The sequence below is a fragment of the Heteronotia binoei genome, chromosome 1 (assembly GCF_032191835.1).
Source record: "Heteronotia binoei isolate CCM8104 ecotype False Entrance Well chromosome 1, APGP_CSIRO_Hbin_v1, whole genome shotgun sequence".
In the NCBI taxonomy this organism is placed as follows: domain Eukaryota; kingdom Metazoa; phylum Chordata; class Lepidosauria; order Squamata; family Gekkonidae; genus Heteronotia; species Heteronotia binoei.
In genome coordinates, this window is record NC_083223.1 from 174,288,904 (window position 1) to 174,314,652 (window position 25,749).

General features: G+C 43.5%; 1 protein-coding gene across 2 annotated transcripts in view; it reads left to right on the forward strand.

Moving 5' to 3' along the window:
* The window catches only part of BIRC6 (baculoviral IAP repeat containing 6), a 224,539-nt gene that overhangs the window by 84,344 nt on the left and 114,446 nt on the right, over nucleotides 1-25,749 (forward strand). For both annotated transcript variants that reach the window (XM_060244345.1, XM_060244352.1), the window contains exons 40-47: nucleotides 911-1,027; nucleotides 6,337-6,491; nucleotides 9,142-9,268; nucleotides 16,331-16,441; nucleotides 17,090-17,223; nucleotides 22,071-22,198; nucleotides 23,503-24,065; nucleotides 24,809-24,984. In XM_060244345.1, coding sequence (XP_060100328.1) covers nucleotides 911-1,027; nucleotides 6,337-6,491; nucleotides 9,142-9,268; nucleotides 16,331-16,441; nucleotides 17,090-17,223; nucleotides 22,071-22,198; nucleotides 23,503-24,065; nucleotides 24,809-24,984 — 1,511 coding nt within the window. The remainder of the gene's footprint in view (nucleotides 1-910; nucleotides 1,028-6,336; nucleotides 6,492-9,141; nucleotides 9,269-16,330; nucleotides 16,442-17,089; nucleotides 17,224-22,070; nucleotides 22,199-23,502; nucleotides 24,066-24,808; nucleotides 24,985-25,749) is intronic.

Below are 25,749 nucleotides of genomic sequence, written 5' to 3' on the forward strand. Positions count from 1 at the left end.
GTTAGCCAAATTTTGGATGGAAGCACCCTCCCACACACACGCTCCTCTATTCTCCTTTCTTTTTATCTATTCATTTTTTCCCTTGTACTGGTTTATATAATTTCTTTGTTTTGTTTTTCTGGTTGGAACATCACCATGACACAGTGGTATCATCTCTTATATTGGATATGAGGTTATTAGATGGTTTTGTTTTGTTATGCTTTGTTGTTGACATTTGTTTTGTGTATGTACATAAAGTATTTTTTTTTAAAAATGTTAGTCTAACACCCTACTGGGCATTCAGAACAAATCATATGGTTCTTTGGATTGTGGCCACAGTCTAAAGCACTGTTGTGGTCAGGAAAAAAACATTAAATTTGTGTGTGACCCGAAATTATTCAAATTGTGCAGTGTATCTTGTTGCTTCAGTTAGCATCTGCAAATCGTAGCCAGTTAAAATGGCATGTGACTTAATTTTCCAATTCACTCATTATTTTAAGATCTGATTTTTGCAACTCTTTATGCATTCAACCAATGTTCTGTCATTTCATTGCAGCAGGTTGCCTTTTCTGTTAAGAAACAGTGACCAATGTTCCCTCTAAGCTGTGAGGTCTTGTGAGCAAAAATTCTATTTTGTGAGCTACTGGCATTAAAGTTGTGAGCTGCTGCATAAATTAGTTTGCTCTGGGGCCATTTTTCCTGAGCGAAGACAAAAATATGTGAGCCAAAGGCTAAGAAACTGTGAGCTAGCTCACACTAACTCAGCTTAGAGGGAACAATGGCAGTGACATGTAGTTAGTATTCTAACTCATTTTGAATTAAGTGTTTCATAAGATGTATCTTAGAGATTTAAAAAATATTTGCTGACTTAAATAAAGACTATTTTATTTGGCATAGCTCTAAAAGTTGACTTTCATGTTGCTTTGCAAAGCTTTAGATGCTCGTTTAGAAGTTGGACTTGAACAACAAGCAGAACTGATGCTAAAAATGATGTCTACCCTGGAAGCTGATTCCATTCTGCAAGCATTAACCAACACATCTCCTACATGTAAGTTTGCACAATTAAACCTAAACGTCTGTCACTGTAATATTTTTCTTGCTAACGCAGATGCTCTGAAAATTTTCTCTCCTAAGGTTGCCAACCTCCAGGTGGGGCCTGGATATCTCTTGGAATCACAGCAGTTCTCCCAGCTACTTAGATAATTTCCTCTTAGAGTTGCCAGCTCCTGGTTGGGAAATCCATGGAGATTTGTGAGTGGATGGGTGAGGTTGGAGGAGGGAGATGACCTCAGCAGGATATAATGCCATAGAGTCTACCCTCCAAAGCAGCCATTTTCTCTATGGGAACTGATCTCTGTCATCTGGAGAGCAGTTGTAATTCTGGGTGATCTCCTACCTCCTCCTGAGGGTCAGTAACTAACTGTCCTTAACTTAAATGAAGTAAATATTTTTTTAAATTTTATTTACATTATATTTATATCCCGTCCATTCTGTATAGACTCAAGGAGGCTAACAGCATAAAATAGATAGCAAACAAAAGCAATATTAAAACAATAAAACAATCAAATAAATGGCAATGGTGCTACTTCAGGTGGATCATGTAATATTTTCTTTCTCACGCGCACAGATCCTAGGCAGTTAGTAATAAAAGCGCAATGGATCCAGATGTGGTGGCATCCCTCTTCCATTAGATGTTATATGCCTTCCGAAACAGTTCAGTCTTGCAGGCCCTACGGAACTGTGATAAATCCCGCAGGGCCCTCATGGCTTCTGGGAGGATATTCCAAAGTATTGGGTCCACAACCAAGAAGGCTCTCGCTCTGGTGGAGTTGAGCCTAGCATCCTTTAGCCCAGGGACGGCAAAAACACTTTGAGAGCTTGATCGCAGTGCTCTCTTGGGAACATGTTGGGCAAGGCAGTCCCGCAGATAGGTAGGTCCTAGGCCATATAGGGCTTTGAAGGTTAATACCAGGACCTTGAAACAGATTTGGTATGCAACAGGCGGCCAGTGCAGCGCTCTCAGCACAGGCTGAATGTGCTCCTGACAGGGAAGCCCCATTAGTAGCCTGGCTGCAGCATTCTGCACCGACTGCAGCTTCTGAATCTGAGTCAAGGGCAGCCCCATGTAGAGAGCATTACAGTAATCGATTCTTGAGGTGACCGAGGCATGGATCACCATTGCTCAGTTGCTGCGCTCAAGGTTTGGGACCAACTGCCATGTTCGCTGAAGCTGAAAAACAGCAGCTCTGGCACTGGCTTCTACTTGGGCCTCCATAGTTAAGGAGGATTCCAGAAGCACTCTCAAGCTCTTAACCCTCGATGCTGGTGTTAGTGGCGCCCCATCGAAGACTGGTAGATGGATCACCCTTCCCGGGCCGCTGTGACTCAGAGAACCTCCATCTTCACTGGATTCAGCTTTAGCCAGCTCAGCCTCAGCCATGATACCATGGCTTGCAGTGCCAGGTCCAAATTCTCCGAGGTGCAGCCGGACTGGCCACCCATCAATAGATAGAGCTGGGTGTCATCCACATACTGTTGACAACCCAACCCATACCTCCTGACCATCTGGGCAAGGGGGTGCATATAGATAATAAACAACATTGGAGAAAGAACTGCCCCCTGGAGCACCCCACAAATAAGTGGGTGTCTCTGGGACAGCATTTCCCCAATTGCCACTCTTTGTCCCCAACCTTGGAGGAAAGAGGAGAGCCACTGTAAGGCAGACCCCTGTATCCCCACGTTGGCAAGACAGCTAGACAGCAGCTGGTGGTCGACTGTATCGAATGCAGCCGACAGGTCTAATAGGAGCAGTACTGCTGAGCCGCCTTGATCCAGATGTCTCAGGAGGTCATCCATAAGGGTAACCAGCACCATCTCCGTCCCTTGGCCTGGGCGGAAGCCGGACTGGAATGGGTCCAGTATGGAACTGTCCTCCAGGAAACCCTATAACTGTGTCACCACCGCCCTCTCTATAATCTTACCCAAAAAGGGCAGGTTTGACACCGGCTGATAGTTGGCCAAATTGGTCGGGTCTAAAGATGGTTTCTTCAAGAGGCGGCGGATCACAGCCTCTTTAAGAGGTGTGGGGAAGACCCCCTCTGTGAGGGATCTGTTGGCAATGGATCGAAGTGAATCACATAACGCCATCCGGCAAGCTTTTATCAGCCAAGATGGGCATGGATCCAAAACGCAAGTTGTAGGGCACACAGAAATGAGAATCCTGTCAACTTCCTCCAGGCTGAGTGGGTCAAAGTGATCCAGAAATAGACCTGAAGACATGCTCAGAGCCTCAAGTTCACTTACTGTTTCAAGTGTAGCAGGGAGGTCGTGATGGAGTGATGAGACTTTATCTGCGAAAAAACTCGCAAAAGCCTTGCAGCCGATTTCCAATTCCCTAACATTTGATCTGCCTTGTGGTAGGGCAGTTAAGGACTGAATTTTACTAAATAATTGGGTTGGGCGTGAGGTCGCAGATGTAATCCGGGCCACAAAGTAAGCTTTCTTTGTGATCCTGACTGCCACCTCATAGGTCCACATAAATGACCTATAAGATGTTCTCATCACTTCATCCTGAGTAGGCTGCCACCATCTCTCTAATTGTCTAAGCTGTCGCTTCATCGACCACAATTCTGGAGTATACCATGGTGCAAGCCGTGAGCAGGGGCCAAAGAGGACACCTAGGTGTGATCTCATTGATGGCTGCAGAGAGCCGGCTATTCCAGGACTCCGTAAGCTCATCTAATGAGCTGCCAAAGGGCCAGGGATCCCTTAAGGACATCTGAAGCCGCATTGGGTCCATCAGGCTTTGTGGGCGAGCCAAATAAAGGCAGGCTGGCTGTTGGGTGGGAAAGAGATAGGGTTACCAACTCCAGCTTAGGGAATTCCTGGAAATTTGGGAGGTTGAGCTTGGAGAGAATAGGATTCAAGATGAGGAAGTACCTCAGAAGAGTATAATGTCATAGACTCCACCCTCCGAAATAGCCATTTCCTCCAGGGAAACTAGGGTTCTTGTACTCCACTTTTCTCTACCCTAAGGAGTCTCAAAGTGACTTACAATCACCTTCCCTTCTTCTCCGCACAATAGGCACCTTGTGAGGTAGGTGGAGCTGAGAAAGCTCTCGGAGTGACTGGCCCAAGGTCACCCAGCAGGCTTCATGTAGAGGAGTGTGGACTCAAGCCTGTTTCTCCAGATTAGAGTCCATCGTTCTTAACCACTACACCATGCCTTTATCCACAATGAGGACCAAAGTAGCTTACATTATTATTCTCCTTTTTATCCACACAACAACCCTGTGAGGTAGGTTAGGCTAAAAGTATGTGTCTGGTCCAAAATCACACAGTGACCTTCCAGAGCAAAATGGAACTTGAACTTGGGTCTCCCAGACCCTACTCTGAAGTTCTAACTACTATACAACACTGTCATTCATAGTGGCTGCTGTTCAACAGTAGCAAACTGCCAGACCTAATTTAATCATGCAAGTTGGATAGTGTTGAATCACCCAGAAGTTGCTGTCAGGCCTAGGGTTGCCAACCTCCAGTGAGACCTGGAGATGTTCCAAAATTACAACTGAACTCCAGACGACAGATATCTGTCATATTAGAGAAAATGCCTGCTTTGGAGGGTGGAGTATCGCATTATATCTGGCTGAGGCTTCTCCCCTCCCCCAGCCCTGACCTCATCAGACTCCACAACAAAACCTCCAGTAATTTCCTAACCTGGAGCTGGAAACTCTAGCCAGGCCTGGCCCCAATGTGTCCACCGTCAAAGGCCAAAATAGGCCTGGCAAGGGCCCTGCCCTCCTCCACCTGCCTTATATTAACATAATATAGCCTGGAAAGCTGTGATTGCCTAGCAACAGTCACCAAGGAAGTTTCAGATGCTGCTTTTATTATGTCAGGGTGTTTTTTTTAACCACCACCACAAATGTATTTTTTTTCTTTCACATTTTTGTCTGCAAGCCTGAGAGTTTTTTTAGATTTGTAGAAAGATCTGTCTTGGCCCTTTAACAGCTTACTTTACCAGATTTTAGCATCCTTAGATCAGCTGACTTGGCTATTAGCATATAGACAAGTGGGAACTCACAAGCACTTGCAGGAGACGTCTCACTTCCCTCTCCCCCACTATTTCCTCTTTCCCTTTCCTGAAAACCCCATAGCCTCGCCCTTTTGTTTACTTCCATCTCTCTCTGTTTGCTAACTTCCAGGTGAAACCTGGCGATCTCCCAGAATTGCAACTGAATTCCAGAAAACTGAAATCTGTCCCCTGGAGAAAATGGCTGCTTTGAAGGGTGGACTTTATGGCATTATATCCAGCAGAGCACTCTCTCCTCCCCAAATCTTGTCCACCAAAGACTCCACCACAAAATCTCCAGGAATTTCCAAGCCTGGGAGTGGCATGTCTAGACAGGCTTGGCCCCAGTGTATCCACCCTCAAAAGGCAAAATAGGCCTGGAAAGAGCCCTGTCTCCTTCCCCTACCTTTTTCTTACAGAATCAAGCCTGTAATACTGTGGTTGCCTAACAGCAGCCACTGAGGGATTGTGTTGCTTAAAGCTACAAGTGCCTCTTTATCATTTTCATATGTTTTTTTTTAAAAAAAAATTCAGATTTTTCTGCAAACCTGGGGCCCTTTTCAGGTTTGTTGAAAGATCTTGCCCGTTCACAGCTCCAGTCACTGGATTTAAGTATCCAAAGATTTGGCTATTAGTAAATAGATGCTAGTTAGCCATTCCAAATAGGTAACTATTCAGTGGTCAGGTTCTAACTTTGGGTTGCTTGCGCTTGTTTAGGGTGAACAGGAGGGATGGGGATGGGGACTCATGTAGGTGGAAGAAATGAGAAGTACAACGAACTTAGGGGGGAAAAAGATGCTGAATGACAACTTCAGTCAGGTCTTGTTTTCAGTGTTGTTTTCAACAGTCAGGATGTGTTTCCTTTCTGAGTCCAGATCTGATGGGTAACCTAAGTGAGCCACTTGCAAGATGTTTAGGAAAAAAATATTTTTTTTACCAGTGGAATTTCAGTAATTGGAGTCCTTACACAATATTTAACTAGGGTCAGAAGCTTCTGTCTGAAGATCATAATAGAAAACAACTGAAAGAAAGCTGGTCCCTGAAAAATTCAAATCAGCAGCTTGTGCAGTTAAGAGTGCACTTTGTTGTCACTAAGAACCATGAAATTTCACAGATACCCTGAGCAGCAAAGCTGGGCAGCTTATCCTACCTGAAGGGACACCTTTTTGAATGCTACAGAACTTATTTGTGTATTTTGGAAAATTAAAGGTATGAGTTCTGTAACAGAATGAAAAGCAACTTCTATTTGATAAGTGAAAAATATCTTGGTTTTTCCCCCTTCCCAGTAACTCAGTCTCCTAGCGGAACAGATGACTCACTGCTACGGGGGCTGCATACAGCAAGTCAGAACAACCAGTATATTATCCAACTGTCCTCCATACCAATGTTAAGTACGTGTTTCAACAAACTCTTCTCGTTGTTACAAGTCCATCATGTTCAAGTAAGTAATTATCACTCTTGAAGTCTGCAGTACATTTTTGCCATGTTGACCTTGATGAGTCAGTTACTCAGCAGGGCAATTACCATTTATTAAACTGTTAGGTAGCAAGACTTTTGTTAGGTTGACTTAATGAAAAACAGTGTAACAGTGGTGGGCATTAGATTAGCAATTTACATGGCTTACAGTATTTTCAGAGCAATCCTGAATTACACTTATAGCACCCAGCTGCCAGGTGCTGCTAGTCAGCTCCTAAGGGCCAAATTACAGTGGGGGGGAGGGGAGAAAGCAGAACAGGCTGCTTGCGAGGCCATTGCCATGGTGATTCTGCTGTAGCATGGCCTCCTGGCCTCCTGTTGAGGCGGGGTGGGGGGGCAGGTTCCCAATCACTTCTCCTACCCCACCTTCTGACAGCGACCTGGGCCAGTGACAGGCAAATGGTCAAAGTCATCTGCTTTCCCTGTATGCCAGCATGTTCCACGGGCAAGCTACTGGTAAATACTTGAGTCCGCCCCCTGCAATGTCTCCCCTCAACACTGACTCAGAGAATCCCCATGACTCAATTCTGCCCCTTGCTATGTGTGCAGATGGCCGTCCTGGAGTAGACACAGAGTTAGGAGCCTCACCATGCATTCATTCTATTAGCAACCCCTCTCCCTCGGTTGCATGGCTCCCCTCTCCTCCATTCCACAAGCACAACTGGTCAGGCCAAGGGGATGCATCTGTCTCAAGCCACCCCACTAGCTCCCATGGTATAAGTGGGGAACAGACCCTCAGACTCCCTGTCCAGCCTCACTCTCCAACCAGTGTGATGCAGTGACTCATTCACCCAGACACCCTCTGGGCCCTCCCCCCACTATACAGAAGCCTGCAAGGAGAGCAACATTCCCTCAAGCAGCCCACACGGGGGAGTTGCAGATGGGGTAGGGAGGGGTCTGGAGCTCTGGCGATGTAGCAGAAACCAAGCACCAGAGACAGGGTTGGGCCAAAACAAACACTTCATTGCTCTGGAATCCATGCCAAGAGCTGACACCGCAATCCACCTTCACTCTGGACACAGAATGGCTGGCATGGCAGAAGCCTAAGTGGGACAGTGTCTCGGCTTGCTGAGTGTGAGGCTCCACTCCAAGAGGTGGACTGGAATAACTGACTGAGTAGAGTGCAGGGTGTGGGACTTGCCTCTCTGTTGAATTTCCACCTGCAAAACAGTGACACAGATTCATGGCAACTGGACAGGAGTTCCATGCCAGCCTCAGCCACTGATGTCCTGTCCTGACAGGGTTGACAAAGGCAGCCCCCATGAGGCACATGATGAAACCAGCCAACTCACACTCACCTGTCCTGGGTTGAAGTGCTCTTGGATTGCTTGCAGTCCATCAGCCACAGCATCTACTGCATTTTGGCAAGGGAATGATTTAAAGGGACAGTTGCTGAGCTGGCTCATCACAAGCAACAGAGCAGCTGCATAACCCCTCCCCACCCCCAGACTTGTCCTGTGCCTTGACAAGGTGCTTTCCATTGGGGAAAGCAGGCTCCATGGAGCGCAGACGCTGCCCAGCCAGTTTTGCATTCCCCGGGTCTGTTACAGACCTGAGAAACGCAAAAGTGGATAGTGCCTGGCAGGGATAAATTAACCAGTTGTAAAAGCTGAAGAAAAGCCAATTACAGTTTCTGAAAACTGGCTCCTGTTGAAGTTGTATGCTGCCACTCCTCATTCCTGCTCTGCTGTAACAGCCATGGGGTGGGAGCCATAGCTCAGTGGCAGAGGTTCTTTCTTGCATGCACAAGGTCTTGTCACTGGACCTCCAACTAAAAGGATCAAGTAGAAATGGTAATGTGAAGGTCTTGTCCCTGGCACCTCCAGCTAAAAGGATCAAGTAGTATTCTCACAATTTTTATTGCTTAATCTCACAATTTAAAAAATAAATTAAATTAAAAATTTTAAAAACTGTAAATTAAAATGTAAATAGTTTCAAGTTTCTTCATTTCTCCTACAGTTCTCTGTTTTTTAAATTTCTGCTGGGGGGGGGAGGTGCTAATGGGGAGCACGTGTAGGGCACCAGAAACCCTAGCACCGGTCCTGGATGCATTACAACAGAAAAAAAAATAATACTTGGATGAAATCTCAAGTTATTCACTTATTGAATCCCTCAGCTTCTCAACTGTGGGCAGTGGCTCTGTTGTAAAGCATGTGCTTTTTGCAAGCAGATGTTCCAGGTTCTTTTTTTTTAAGGGTTGGTTTATTTCAGAGGATGTTTCATGCTTCTTGATATTGCTATGAAACAGACTACTGGAAGAGTCATCTTTATGGTACATAAATGGCTGTTCCTTCACAGTTTAAAATGCTGATTAACAAAGGGGGAGGAGACTGTATTGGCTGAATTGTTTGAGCCATGAATAGAAAAAATTGACAGAATGGAAAAGAGAAGGAGAGATCTGTTCAGAGGTCCCAGGTTCAACCTCTGTCAATCCAGTTAAAGGCTTCAAGTAGTTGATGCTGGAGAAGACCTTTCTGCACTTGAGTTCCTGGACAGCCATTGTCACAGGCAATACTGAGGTAGAGGGGCTCAGTATAATGCAGCTTCTTACGTTTCTTTACATTATTTATCTGCTGTGTTAGTGTATTTAACACTGGCTGTCAATTTCCTCACAGCTTGAATCCCTTCTACAGTTATGGCTCACATTAAGCCTGAATTCTGGGTCCACTGGGACTAAGGACAACTGCAATGACATTTTCTTGTATAATGCCAACCGGTCACCTGTTATTACTTTAAATCAAGGTGAGCAGCCATCAGTGCTTGTGTATTACTGCGCAAATGGTTTAAGGTGGGATTTAAAAATATATGAGAGTTCTTGCTAAAGTAAACAATACAATTTCCCTTGTATTAAGGGGCATATAAATTAGCTCAGTGCTCAATGATATGATAGATCTTGAATCTGCCTTTACATTGCATTTAAATATATCAATACCGGACAGGGATTAGCTATCCGAAAGGAGAGAGCAGGCGTTATATAAGGCGAGATATGAAACCTTTGGAAAAAGGGTTGGACTTGGTTGAAAGGAACTATGACAGGAATGTCAAATACTTGGTTTTGGTGCTCTTCACACTGGGGCCCTGCATTCCACTCAGTTATTCAAAATAAGAAGTAGGAGTTGATAACATTGACAGATAATGTTAGTTTTTCTTTGTATGTAAGTGCCTGTATGTAATGCATGTGTGTATACAGCCATGCCTTCGCATGGGTGTTGCTTTTCCATCATGCGGTCCTTTATTGTTTGGGTGAATATCTGTATATTATCACAGCCCTATGTGCAGATATCTGCTCCAGGTGATTCACGTGCTCCTTCCAACAGTATATTAATTGATGGGAAAGATACAGACTTGCCCATATGATCATGCTTTTTGCACTTACTTCCCAGTAGCATGGGATTGAAAATCAGTGTAATGTAGAGACCAGAGTGTTGGATTGGATCATGACTTGTCCTAGATTCAAATCCCCATTCAGCAGCCATGATGCTTGTTAGGTGATCTTAGGCAAATCACTTTATTTTGGTTCCCTTCATATTGGCTGAGTATGCCTTTCAGGATTGTTGCAAAAGGACAATCATGTATGCTACCTGTAGCTTCTTGAATGAACAATGATCTAGAAATGTAATAAGGGTTCCTGTAGCTGTGTGTGTGTGAGCCACCCTCAGCCGGCTTGTGGGATAGGGCAGGGTATAAATTGAAAAATTAAATTAAATTAAAATAAATTGTGGCCAAAACTGGAATAGTTAATTATGTATTGGGTAAAGCTTTCTTTCTTCCCATTGTAGGTACCCTCTCAACTCCGAACCACCTCTTAATTCTTGAAACATGGAGCTAGAACTGGTTTTCTTCTCTTGATATTTGGAGGTTGTGCAAATATATTAGTGTTGTTGTTCAGTCACATAGTCAAGTCCGATTATTTGCTACCCCATGGACAAAGTCATGCCAGGCCCTCCTGTCTTCTACCATCCTCTGAAGTCTGCTCAAATTCATGTTAGTTACATCAGTAATGCTGTCCAGCCATCCCATCTTTTGCATTCCCTTCTTCTTTTGCCTTCTGTCTTTCCCATCATCAGGGTCTTCTCCAGTGAGTGCTCCCTTCTCATTTGATAACCAAACTATTTCAGCTTCAGCATCTGACCTTCTAGGGAACAGTCTGAGTTGATTTCCCTTAGGACTGACTGATTTGATCTTGCAGTCCAAGGGACTCTCAAGATTCTTCTCCAGCACCACAGCTCAAAAGCATCTATTCTTCTGCTCTCGGCCTTTTTTATGGTCCAACTCTCACAGCCATACATTACTACAGGGAATACCATCACTTTGACTATATGGACTTTTGTTGGCAGGGTGATGTCTCTACTTTTTATTGTACTGCCTAGGTTTGCCATAGCTGTCCTCCCAAGGAGCAAATGTCTTTTAATTTCATGGCAGTGATCTTGGATCCCAGAAATGTGAAGTCTGTTACTACTTCCATGTCTTCCCCTTCTATTTGCCAAGGTGTGATGGGACCGGATGCCATGGTCTTAGTTTTTTTTATGTTGAGTTTCAGGACTACTTTTGTGCTCTCCTCTTTCACCCTCAACAAGAGGTTCTTTAGGTCCTCCTCACTTTCTGCCATTAGAGTGGTGTCATCTGCATATCTGAGGTTGTTGATGTTTTCCCCAGCAATCTTAATTCCGGCTTGTACTTCATTCAGGCCAGCATTACACATGATGGTACTCCGCATATAAATTAAATAAGCAGGGTGACTATATACATCCTTGTTGAGCCCCCTTTCCTATTCTAAACCAATCAGTTGTTCCATATCCTGTTCTGACAGTTGCTTCTTGACCCTTATATAGGTTTCTCAGGAGACGTGAGGTGGTTTGGTACTCCCATCTCTTTAAGGACTTGCCACAGTTTGTTGTGATCCACACAATCAAAGGCTTTAGCGTAGTCAATGAAACAGAAATAGGCATTTTTGTGATACTCCCGTGCTTTCTCCATAAGTCATTGAATGTTGGCAATTTGATCTCTAGTTCCTCTACCTCTCCGAAACCCAGCTTGAACTTCTGGTAGTTCCTAATCTACATACTGCTGAAGCCTAGCTTGTAGGATGTTTAACATGACCTTGCTGGCATGTGAAATGAATGCAATGGTGCGATAGTTTGAACATTCCTTGGCATTACCCTTCTTTGGGATTGGAATATAAACTTATTTTTTCCAATCCTGTGGCCACTGTTGCATTTTCCATATGACATAATGTGTGCATCACTTTAACAGCATTATCCTTTAGGACTTTGCTCAACTGGAATACCATCGTCTCCGCTCGCTTTGTTGTTAGTAATGCTTCTAAGGCCCATTTGACTTCACACTCCAGAATGTCTGGCTCGAGGTCAGCGATTTCACTGTCATGGTTGTTAAGGACATTGAGATCCTTCTTGTATAATTCTTCTGTGTATTCTTCCTAATCTCTTCTTCTTCTGTTAGGTCCCTACCATTTTTGTCCTTTATCATGGCCATCTTTGCACAAAATGTTCCTTTATTTCTCCAATTTTCTTGAAGAGATCTCTTGTCCTTCCCATTCTATTATTTTTCTCTATTGCTTTGCATTGTTCCTTCAGGAAGGCCTCCTTATCTCTCCTTGCTGTTCTCTGGGAATCTGCATTCTGTTGGGTGAATCTTTTCTTTTCATCTTTGTCTTTCGCTTTCCTTCTTTCCTCAGCTATTTGTAAAACCTCATCAGATAGCCACTTTGCTTTCTTGCATTTCTTTTTCTTTGGGATGATTGGGATCGTGCTGATTGCTGCCTTCTGTTCAATGTCACAAACCTCCATCCATAGTTCTTCAGGCACTCTGTCTATCAACTCTAGTTCCTTAAACCTATTCTTCATCTACACTGTATATTCATAAGGGATGTGATCAAACCTGCTTCAAGGTCAAACCTGATTCAAGGTCAACCTGAATGCCCTAATGGCTTCCCCAGTTTTCTCCAGTTTAAGCCTGAATTTTGCAATGAGTAACTCTGAGCCACAGTCAGCTCCAGGTCTTGTTTTTGCTGACTGTAAGGAGCTTCTCCATCTTTGACTGCAGAGTATATAATCAATCTGATTTCTGCGTTGCCCATCAAGTGATGTCCATGTGTAGAGTTGCCTTTTAGGTTGTTGGAAAAGGGTGTTTGCTATGACCAGTTTGTTCTCTTGGCAAAACTCTATTAGCCTTTGCCCGGCTTCATTTTGTTCTCCAAGGCCAAACTTGTCCGTTGTTCCGGTTACCTTTTGACTTACTTTTCGGCATTCCAGTTCCCTATGATGAGGAGGACATCTTTTTTTGGTGTTAATTCTAGAAGGTGTTGTAGATCTTCATAGAACTGGTCCACTTCAGCCTCTTCTGAGTCAGTGGTTGGAGCATAGACTTGGATTACTGTGATATTGTGTTATTGAATGGTTTGCCTTGGATACGGACTGAGATCATTCTGTCATTTTTGAGATTGTATCCCATTACTGCCTTCCTCACTCTCCTGCTAACTATAAAGGCCACACCATTTCTTCTAATAGATGTAATGATCCTCTGAGTTAAATTCACCCATTCCTGTCCATTTTAGTTCACTATTTCCCAAGATGTCGATATTCAGTCTTGCCATCTCTTGTTTGACCACATCCAGCTTATTTTGATTCATAGATCTTACATTCCACATTCCAATGCAGTATTGTTCTTTGCAGCATTGGACTTTTCTTTCACTATCAGACACATCCACAGCTGAGCGTCCTTTCAGCTGGGGCCCAGCCACTTCATTCTTTCTGTGGTTACTTGTACTTGCCCTCCACTGTTCCCCAGTAGCATATTGGGCACCTTCCGATGTAAGGGGCTTATCTTCCAGTGCCGTATCTTTTAGCCTTTTGTTACTGTCCATGGGGTTTTCTTGTCAAGGTTCCTGGAGTGGGTTGCCATTTCCTTCTCCAGTGGATCACATTTTGTCTGGGATCACAGCTGTGGCCTGTCCATCTTGGGTGGCCCTGCATGGCACAGCCCACAGCCTCACTGAACCGCACAAGCCCTCAAGCCATGTCAAGGCAGCAATCCATTATATTGGTATATAATGTATTATTATATATATTATATATATAATATAAAATATTTTGTGTGTGTGTATATTAGTAAGTATACTTAATGTTGGGATTACATTACTTTCTACTTAAATGTTTACAAGAGTTGGTCTTGAGTGTAAATATATCCCATAAAAGGCCCAGAATCTTTAATCAGATGCCAGAAAGCTGTTTCTGTCAGTGGGCCTGACTGTCTGTTTTCTAAATAATGGATTTATTCACACGTTATCAAATTGCTACATAGGAAAATGAAATGGCTGAGAAGCTGAATGCATATTTTGCCTCCGTCTTCACTGTGGAAGATAAGTGTTTGCCCACTCCAGAACCACTAATTTTGGAAGGGGTGTTGAAAGACCTGGGTTAGATTGAGGTGACAAGAGAGGAGGTCCTGCAAGTGATTGACGAATTAAAAACTAATAAGTCACCAGGTCTGGATTGCATACGTCCAAGAGTTCTGAAAGAATTCAAAATTGAACTTGTGGATCTCCTGACAAAAATATGTAATCTTTCATTGAAATCTGCCTCTGTTCCTGAGGACTGGAAGGTAGCAAATGTCACCCCCATCTTTAAACAGGGTTCCAGAGGAGATCTGGGAAATTACAGGCCAGTCAGTCTGACTTCAATACCGGGAAAGTTGGTAGAAACCATTATCAAGGACAGAATGAGTAGGCACATTGATGAGCACAAGTTATTGAGGAAGACTCAGCATGGGTTCTGTAAAGGAAGATCTTGCCTCACTAACCTGTTACATTTCTTTGAGGGGGTGAACAAACATGTGGACAAAGGAGACCCAATAGATGTTGTTTACCTTGACTTCCAGAAAGCTTTTGATAAAGTTCCTCATCAAAGGCTCCTTAGTAAGCTCGAGAGTCATGAAGTAAAAGGACAGGTCCTCTTGTGGATCAAAAACTGGCTAATTAATAGGAAGCAGAGTGAGTATAAATGGCCAGTCTTCACAGTGGAAGACAGTAAGCAGTGGGTGCCGCAGGGGTCAGTACTGGGTCCCATGCTCTTTAACTTGTTCATTAATGATCTGGAGTTGGGAGTAAGCAGTGAAGTGGCCAAGCTTGCAGATGACACTAAATTGTTCAGGGTGGTGAGAACCAGAGAGGATTGCGAGGCACTCCAAAGGGATCTGTTGAGGCTGGGTGAGTGGGTGTCAACGTGGCAGATGAGGTTCAATGTGGCCAAGTGCAAAGTAATGCACATTGGGGCCAAGAATCCCAGCTACAAATACAAGTTGATGGGTTGTGAACTGGCAGAGACTGACCAAGAGAGAGATCTTGGGGTCGTGGTAGATAACTCACTGAAAATGTCAAGACAGTGTGCGATTGCAATAAAAAAAGCCAACGCCATGCTGGGAATTATTAGGAAGGGAATTGAAAACAAATCAGCCAGTATCATAATGCCCCTATATAAATCGATGGTGCAGTCTCATTTGGAGTACTGTGTTCAACTCTGGTCACTGTACCTCAAAAAGGATATTATAGCATTGGAAAAAGTCCAGAAAAGGGCAACTAGAATGATTAAAGGTTTGGAACATTTTCCCTATGAAGAAAGGTTAAAACGCTTGGGGCTCTTCAGCTTGGAGAAACGTCGACTGCGGGGTGACATGATAGAGGTTTACAAGATAATGCATGGGATGGAGAAAGTAGAGAAAGAAGTCCTTGTCTCCCTTTCTCACAATACAAGAACTCGTGGGCATTCAATGAAATTGCTGAGCAGTCAGGTTAAAACGGATAAAAGGAAGTACTTCTTCACCCAAAGGGTGATTAACATGTGGAATTCATTGCCACAGGAGGTAGTGGCGGCTACAAGCATAGCCAGCTTCAAGAGGGGATTGGATAAAAATATGGAGCAGAGGTCCATCAGTGGCTATTAGCCACAGTGTGTGTGTGTGTGTGTATTTGTCCACTGTGTGATACAGAATGTTGGACTGGATGGGCCATTGGCCTGATCCAACATGGCTTCTCTTATGTTCTTATGAGAATACATTTGTAGGGAATTGCTTAATGCCTGCAGGTAAATCATGTTATGAACATGTTGACACCATGTAGAGTGACCTCTGAAAAAAGCATATATGGAAAAAGTTTTATTTAGTCTTATTGCTAACTTGAGAATGCACTGAAGCTCATCTTGTAAGCAAGGTAAAAGATATATAGGAATACAGTATTGGCCATTGTTTTATCCAGATAGCAAAGCTTGGTTCTAATGGCCGGACACTGTCATCTGTTGTGGAAAACATCTTGTTGTTTTCTGTTAAGTGCTAGTGAATCAGTGTATTTTTTCTCTCTCCCATAGCTCACATCCATTTAATCTCCTACATATTTGCTTGATACTAGCATTGTTCATTCATTTTTGATCCATTATCAAAGCATAGCCACCTTCAAGAGGGGGTTAGATAAAAATATGGAGCAGAGGTCCATCAGTGGCTATTAGCCACAATGTGTGTATATATATATAATTTTTTTTTTGGCCACTGTGTGACAGAGTGTTGGACTGGATGGGCCATTGGTCTAATCTAACATGGCTTCTCTTATGTTCTTATTATCATGCTTGAGAGATTTTAAATTTTTTTTAAAAAAAAATTAAAAATAGCATTTTCCAGCGCTTCCCTTTTAAAAAAAGTATTATTTCCTTTCCGAATAATAAAAATTTACAATAAAACAAAAAATGCAACATGAAGTCATGATATGCAGTGTTTTTGAACTTAGTGTATTTATTGCAGCATCAGTAACTAGCTTCCTGACTGTCCTGGCATGGTATCCTAATACCTTACTGCGAACATGGTGCCTTGTACTTCATAGTTTAACCCTCATGACGAACATGCAGTTCAACTGTAAGTTTCTTATGCTTATGGATATTGCACTCATGAAACCAAAGTTTAAAACTTAGTAATTGTCAACTACTTTTCTTTAAATAGTAAATTATTGGGTCAGTTTGTATAAAAGCTGTAGACATTCCATAAATTAGTCATCTCATCTTTCCAAGTCTACTTTGCCAAACTTTACATAAGCAAAAGGTTCCTTCACTCTGACACCAATTGTATATGCTGGTGATAATTTGAACAGATGCATGCAATACAATAAGCATTGTCTTGCTGAGAAAATTTAGTTATCGGTTGTACTTTATATGGGGAAATAATGGTACCTCCTTTGTTTCTAGTGGAAAGGATATATGAGGATCTTAATGTTGTGATTCTTTGGATTGGTGTAGTGGATAACTAGCTCTAGGGTCTAGCATCTTGATTAAATTATTCACTTGATCTTAAGGGGCTGTCAGCTTCAGAGCAGGTCAGAATAAAGAAGCAAACAGGAAATACTGAAGCATGCACAGGTTCCAAAATGGTCTAGAAACACAGCAGCAACAACAAATATTTCCCAAACAGAAAGTTACCTATACCTTTGAGTAATGTTATATGAAGACAGTATTTATCTGTAGTGTGTGCAAAAAAATTACTAGGGTTACAACTTTTTTTGTATTAAAGCTGGTCCCAGCAGTGCCATTGCATCTCAGGAAAGTACTGCCCAGCTGTTGGTGTCGGATCCCAACCTCATTCAAGTTTTAGTGAAATTTCTTTCTGGAACCAATCCTCATGGAACAAATCAACATAGTCCACAGGTAACATTACTAAGTAATGGTGTACTGGTATAAGCAAATTAATAATAACATTGTGATTGGCTATCTACTGAGTCAGCCTTAGAAGTATGTATAATAGATTTGCAAACAAACTGCTTTGTCTCTTGAATGGCTTGAGCAGTGTCTTTCATAGAATCGCAGTTGGAAGTGGCCATACAGGCCATCTAGTCCAACCCTTGCTTAATGGAGGATCAGCCTAGAGCATCCCTGACAAGTGTTTGTCCAGCTGCTGCATGAAGACTGCCAATGAGGGGGAGCTCATCACCTCCCTAGGGAGCTGATTCTACTGTTGAACAACATAATTTCACTGTCCTCGCCTGCGGTTCCAGAGCGGTTCCAGCAGGCCTTGCAGGATCTGATGCCCCCTGGTGGGTCATTAGATGAGCTTGTGGAGGGTTGGTATTCCTGGCTCTTCACTGCCATCGATGACATCGCCCCCTGGTGCCCTCTTCACTGTCATACCAAGGCAGCACGCTGGTACTCTTTGGACCTGCTAAGGATGAAATGACAGCTTAGATGGTTAGAGCAAGTGTGGCTGCTGATCCTTCTCGACCTGTCAGCCGCATTTGACATGGTCGACTATGATCTAGTGACCTATCACCTCACCGTCCCTGGAATACGAGGGGGAGCCTTGCAGTGGTTTTCCTTCTTCTTCCGGCGACGGGGACAAAGGGTGATGTTGGGTGAGCAGACCTCCCTGCGACACCCACTTATATGTGGAGTGCCACAGGGAGCTATTCTCTCGTCCATATTATTTAACATCTATATGTGCCCCCTTGCCCAGATTGCCCGAATTTTTGGACTGGTTTGTCACCAGTATGCTGATGACACCCAGCTCTATCTGTTGATGGTTGGCAGGCCTGTGCTCCGCGGCCTGCACTGGCTTCCTATAGAGTACTGGATTTGCTTCAAGGTGTTAGTTCTGACTTTTAAAGCTTTACGCGGCCTGGGACCAACATAACTGCGGGACCATCACTTCCCATTTATGCCCTGGAGGTCGCTTCGTTCAGCCTTCCTAGATAGGCTGACTGTTCCCAGCCCAAGAGATGCCCATTTTGCCTCTACCAAGGCCAGGTCTTTCTCAGTCCTGGCCCCAACCTGGTGAAATCAGCTCCGTATGGAGATCCGGGCCCTACCCGGCTTGTTAGTCTTTTGTAGGGCCTGTAAAACGTAGCTGTTCTGCCAGCTGTTCTGTTCTGTTCTGTTCTGCCATCGCCAGGTTTTTGGGTGAGGCGACGGGCATCTATTCATTAAATCGGTTGGCCTCCCCTACTGTACTATCCTACTGTGCTGTTTCACTGTATTGTATTGCTGCACCATCTTACTATATGGTGCTGCTGAACCATTCTGTTGGACTGAACATTGTAATCAGTTTTTATTGTTATGCTGTTGTGATTTTATCGTTTATGTTGTGCTCCGTTCTGAGCCCCTATGGGGAATGGGCGGAATATAAATAAATAATAATAACAACAACAACCCTTACTGTAAAAAAAGTTTTCCCTGATATCCAGCCAGTATCTTCCCACCCTTAATTTAAACCCATTATTGTGAGTCCTCTCTTCTGCTGCCAACAGGAACAGCTCCTTGCCCTCCTCTAAGTGACAACCCTTCAAATACTTAAAGAGAGCAACCATGTTCCCCCTCATCTTCTCCAAACTGAACATTCCCAAGTCAGCTTTTCCTCACAGGGCTTGGTGTCCAGGCCCCCTGATCATGCTTGTCACTCTCCTCTGCACCCACTCCATTCTGTCCACATCCTTTTCGGAGTAAGGCATCCAGAACTGCACACAATACTCTGGTGCAGCCCAACCAAAGCAGGAGGGCTATTACATCTTGCGATTTGGATGTTGTTGTTAGTTTATTTATATTTTGCCCGTTCCCCCACGGGGGCTCAGGGCAGAGAACATCAAATATGCAATAATAAAACAAACAATCAAGAAAGCTAAAATCATAATAAAATCAGTTACAGCGTTGAGCTCAGAATCTAATCAGTGCTTTACATACCATATATTATGTTACATAACCCATTGGCCCCCATCAGTAACAGATAGTCCTAATAATGATGAAATAGCAACACTGTATTAATAGCATAATTTTTCGATACTGATGATGGTACAACATGATGGTACAGCAGGGGAGGCCAACCAATCTAACAAATGGATCCCCTCTGCCTTATCCAAAAGCCTGGCAGAACAGCTCCATTTTACAGGCCCTACGAAAGGCTAACAAGCCAAGTAGGTTCCATATCTGCATAGGGAGCTGATTCCACCAGGTCAGGGCCAGGACCGAGAAACACCTGGCCCTGGTAGAGGCAAGACGGGCATCTCTTGGGCTGGGGATGGTCAAAAGATCTTGGGAGACCAAACAAAGTGACTCCAGGGCCTATATGGGGAGAGACAATCCCACAGCTATATTGGTCCCAGGCCACGTAAGCCTTTAAAAGTCAAAACTAAGACCTTGAAATGGACCCAATACTCTATAGGCAGCCAGTGCAGACTGTGGAGCATTGGCTATATGCTCACCCATACAGGTGATGCAGTCAGCAGGCGAGCTGCTGCAGTCTGCACGCACTACAGTTTCCAGATCAGCCTCAAGGGCAAGCCAGCATACAGCGAGTTACAGTAGTCCAGTCTGGAAGTGACCATTGTATGGGTCACTGTAGCTAAGTCTCGGGGAGATAGATATGGTGCTAGTTGCCTGATCTGCTGTAGATAGAAAAAGGCGGACTCGGCAACCGTTGTGACCTGAGCCTCCATAGAAAGGGAGGCATCCAGAATGGCTCCCAAGCTCTTTACCTGTTGGGCCAGCACCAAAACAGCACCGTCCAAGACTGGGAGCTGGCTGCACGAACCCACCCACCCCCTCGACTCATACGCAGGACCTCCATCTTAGCTGGATTTAACTTCAGGCGGTTCTGCTGTAACCATCCGGCCACAACTCCTAATGCCTCAGAAAGATTATCGGGGGCGGAGGATGTTATACCACCCATCAATAGGTAGAGCTGGATGTTATCAGCATACTGGTGACAACCCAGCTCAAAACCTAGGGCAATCTGGGCAAGGGGGCACATATAGATGTTAAATAATATTGATGAAAGGATAGCTCCCTGCAGTGCTCCACATCTAAGTGGGTGCCGCAAGGAAGTCTGCTTGCCAAGCCCCCACTCTATGTCCCCATCGCTGGAGAAAGGAGGAAAACCATTGTAAGGCTACCCCCCCATACTCCAGTGATGGCTAGGTGGTAGGTCAAAAGATCGTAATCAACCATGTCAAACGCTGCTGACAGGTCGAGAAGAATCAGAAGCGCCATCCCGCCTTGGTCCAGGTGCCTTCTTAGGTCATCTGTGAGGGCAACTAATACCGTCTTCATCCCATGGCCCGTTGATACGCTCCAAAATTGCATTAGCTTTTTTGTTGCTATATCACATTTAACATACAGTCAACCCATAGCCCAAGATCTTGTTCACACATGCTGCTACCCAGAAGTGAATCCCCCATCCAGTATGCATGTTGCTTATTTTTGTTACCCAGACATAGAATTTTGCACTTAATGCTAGTTATTTGTACCTTGTTCACATTTCGTTGAATTCTATAGCTTCTGGTGTGTTTGCTGCTTTTTCCAATTTGGTGTCATCTGAAAATTTAATGAGTAGCCCTTCCACACCCTCATCCAGTTCATTTATAAAAATATTGAAAAGTACCGAGTTCTGTGACACCCCACTGGAAACCTCCCTCCATTCAGGTGAAATGCCTTTAACAAACTAATACTCTTTGAATGCATTTCTCCCAATGAGTTTCCTATCCACCTAACTACCCTAGAGTCCAGTCTACATCATGGGGAACCATGTCAAAGCTTTACTGAAATCCAGGTAAACAATATCAACAGCATTACCTTGATCCAGTAAGCTTGTCACTTAATCAGAGAAGGAAATGAGGTTGGTCTGGACTCTGTGCTGACTTCTCTGGATCACCAAGTTGTCCTTCAGATGTTTGCAGATTGATCCCTTTAAAATCTGTCCCAGTATCTTCCCTGGGACACAGGTCAGACTGTCTGACCTGTGCTTTCCTGGGTTAGTCCTCTTCCCTTTTTTGAATACTGAGAGAACATCTGGCCTCCCCTAGTCTTGTGCCACGTTGCGTGTCCTCCAGAAGTTCTGGAAGACGATGGACAAAGGCTTTGCAAGCTCTCAAGAAAGTTCTTTGAGCACTCTTGAGTGCATACCACCTAGCCCAAGGGATTTGTACTCATTCAGTATAGCCAGATGCCTCTCAACTACCTCTACATCCATGTTAATCAGCAGCTTGGATGCTGTGCCTTGCCTACTACCATCTCTAGATGAGCCTGTTCTCTTCTTCAGGAGAAAAACTGAGGCAAAATAGGCATTAACCCTTTCTGCTTTCTCTGTCCTCTGTCAGAGTTTCTCCATTTTCACCCAACAGTGGGCCCATCTTCCCTTTTATCTTGTGTTTGCTCCTCACATATCTTTAGAAGGTTTTCTTGTGAGTTGCTTATTTTGAAAGAATAATTTTCCCTAAGCTGCCTTGTATGTTACCTATAAGGCCATTATGGCATACCAAAAAGGTTTCAATGTGTGGTGAATGTTGCACTGAATTAAAGGACAGTACTCTTGGGCTGGGGGGGATCCTAAAATCAGTCTTTATTGAAGTCTGTGGAACTTATGAAATCTATGGAACTTCTGAATAAACATGCTGATGAACAAGCTAAAAGACTCTTCTTGCATCCTGTGATAAGGGCTAAAAGATTATTCCAGAAAATATAATTTGCCAGAAATAATTAAGATACTTCCATAACTCTCTTTCTCTCTGCAGGTTGGCCCTACAGCCACGCAAGCTATGCAAGAATTTCTTACTCGTTTACAAGTGCATCTTTCTTCAACCTGCCCTCAAATGTTCAGTGAATTTTTATTAAAATTAATACATATTCTTTCAACAGAGAGGTAATTTTTTATTCAGTAACAGTACTTTGAAATATAAATTGATAGATCTATTCCCCAGTATTGTGTAGTATGTTCACCTATGTTCCACACTTGATAGTGCAGATGAGTAGGAATATTAAGAAATTATTGAAAATATGATAGGGAAGAAGTATTTGCTTCCTCCAACCACCCTGAAAAATGTTAGATCAGTTCCAAACATACTGCTAGAAACTGTTTGATTTTATTATGCTAGTAATATCCTATTTTCTAATTGCATACATTTTACATTTTAAAAGACTTACAGGTTAAGGAAGATAAAATGCACATGTAGGTGAGTGGAAGGAAGAACTAAATAAATCTTAATGCACAAACAGGAGATACCACTGTGAAAAGTCATGTTCTTATGAGGTGTTTACATAATGTCAAAGAGATGTCTGGAGATGGGGTTCCAGTGATCAAGATTAGCAATAGAATGGGTTTAATGTTGGGTTTGTGGAAGATTAAAGGTGTGTGGGGGTTTTTTTTTACAAAGTTTAAAATCCTTGTACTCTTCCTTTTGTGCATGTGGCCTCTGACAGCTGATAAAGTCTTGATTCCAAACTTCACCTTGTAGAGGAATGGATAACTGCACTGAACTGAAGGAGGTTGCTTTAGCAACCTGTTGGTGTGGATTAGACCTGAAGCAGTCCTTCAGTTACTCAGCTTCCTCTTGGGTCTTCTGGCAGCTGATCTTGAGTCCAGGCTCTTTCCTCTATGGTAGGGGTGGCCAACGGTAGCTCTCCAGATGTTTTTTTTTTGGCCTACAACTCCCATCAGCCCCAGGCAGCATGACCAGTGGCTGGGGCTGATGGAAGTTGTAGGGGGAAACATCTGGAGAGCTACCATTGGCCATCTGCTCTGTGGAAAGAGGGCAGAATGTGTTGTAGGTGGTGAAAGATAGTAGCTACCTGTTTAAAAGATATACCATTCTTTAAAATCTGTAAGCAGATGGTCAGTGTGACTTACAGCCAATCCCCCCCTCCAATTTTATAAATTGGCCAATGGCTGGGACTGATGGGAGTTGTAGGCAAAAAACATCTGGAGAGCTACCGTTGGCCACCCCTGCTCTATAGAAAGAGGGCAGAATGCGTTGTAGGTGGTGAAAATAGTACCTGTTTAAAAATATACCACTCTTTAAAATCTGTAAGTAGATGGTCAGTGTGACTTACAGCCAATTCCCCCCCCCCCAATTTTTTCAAAGTATTATGCTTGAACTGGCAGTGATTTCGTGAGCGTTTGTATTACATGCAAATCTGTCCTCAACCTTTCATTTCATTCACCTTTAGGGGTGCATTCCAGACTGGCCAGGGGCCTCTGGATGCACAAGTGAAGCTTCTGGAATTTACACTTGAGCAGAATTTTGAAGTTGTTTCAGTTAGCACAATTTCTGCCGTTATTGAATCCATCACGTTTTTGGTGCACCATTACATTACATGTGCTGACAAAGTGATGTCTCGCAGTGGGTCTGACAGCTCAGTAGGTGCTCGAGCATGTTTTGGAGGACTTTTTGCGAACATCATCCGACCAGGGGATGCCAAAGCAGTATGTGGAGAGATGACAAGGGATCAGCTAATGTTTGATTTGCTCAAGCTGGTCAACATTCTGGTGCAGCTGCCACTTTCAAGCAATAGAGAATATAGCGCCCGGGCTCAGGTGGCCAGCAGCACAATGGACAGTGTTTCAGATGAAGAAAAGGTTTCAGGTGGAAAGGACAGCAATGGAAGCAGTGGCAGTACTCAGGGCTCAACAACATATGTGGCTGACCTAGTCTTGGCTAACCAGCAGATTATGAGCCAGATTCTGTCTGCTCTGGGGCAGTGTAACAGCAGTGCGATGGCAATGATAATTGGTGAGTGTTTTGATTTCATTTTGTTTTCTACTGCTTATACATCTATCCTGCTCTTCGTGTAAAATTCTCAGAGTGACTTACAGTTCTCTAGCAATTGGCTGGTCCTGGCATATCACAGGGCCAAACCAGCTTGTGTTTGCAAACACTGAGATAGCAATTTTGAATACGTGTATTCATATAAACAGGAATGCTCATGCAATTAGATAAACCTAAGATTCCTCAATCTTAGCTTTTTTTAAAAAATCAGCAAAATCAAAATCAAAGATAATGCCCTCCAAGGGGGATGATGCTTGGTATCTCAGGAGGTTGTCCCATTCATAGGTTGTGCCCATCTGGAGCTGTAGGAAATCTCAAGAGAATAATCGCTTTATAGAAGAAGGAGATACTCCTGCAATTTTATGGCCTTTGCTTGGCAGTTTTAGCATGAGAAGAAAAATCTTGCTTTTGCTGTTAGCTTGCATCGAAACCTCAGAAGTGTGACAAGCTGGCTAACTGTATTGGAAGAGTTAACCAAAACTTCTGTATACTTCTTATCATTCGTTATAGTCAAATATAGAAATTAAACTTACTGTCATGTCTGCAATTTCATTTTCGGTAGCATACAGAAGACCTGGCAGGTTGCATTACTCTTTGGCAATATATGAAAAGATCAAATGAAACAACTGTTTTTGAACTTGATGTGTATTGTGTGTTCTTACTGCTTTTCTCTCTGGTTGATCTGAATATACTGTTGCTCTGCTTAGGTGCAAGTGGTTTACATCTTACAAAACATGAGAATTTTCATGGAGGATTGGATGCCATATCAGTTGGAGATGGGTTATTTACTATCTTAACAACGCTCAGTAAAAAAGCCACAACAGTACAGGTGATGCTTCAGCCAATTCTTACCTACATGGCCTGTGGGTATATGGGAAGACAAGTAAGTGTTCAAAACATCACAATATAAATTTATTCTGTTGAACATAATCCTTTCTTCACTGCTGTTATACTGTAGGGACTGCTGGCACCTGTCCCCAAGTTTCAGAGTATTGCAGAGGTAAAAGCCTCTTCCACTTCTGTCGTGGGATGCTAGTGCATACCTGAATGGCTGTGGCAAGGCCAGCTGCACTGTCTGTTGGGCATCCACTGGCCCTGGCACCATCTGCTCTCATATGTGGGGTTTTCAAGAGAAGTGCTGGTACCCTTTACACAAGGAAGAATTAGTATGTAAATTTATGGGTACCCATCTTCATTTGTTTCTTCTTTGTTCATTACACTCTTATCCTGCTCTGTCTCCATGGACAGCTGGACAGTTTTGTGGCTTTCAGACAGTCTCTCATCCTGTTTTGATGTTTTCCCTCCACTCTTCAAAACTTCAAAAAGTGTCATACCTAGTGCAGGAATGTTGGGTTTGTGGACTTGAGGTCACTAGTGTCTTTAGATGATTCGGTGGCTTGGTTTTGCTCATGATCAGTCACCATATATGCACTGGGAATTTTTTTCTCTTAAACCTGACATAAATTGGTAATCCAGTCTTAGAAGTGCTTTGCCTTTCCTGCAACGTCAGGCATGACTAGCTTTTTTGAGTCATCTCAATCTCTCTTCTTTGCCAGCACCTTGTCTCTCCTTGAAGCATGTTACTGGCTGGGTTACATCAATTGTTCTTTTAATACAGTGGTCCCCAGCCTTTTTGGCACCAGGAACC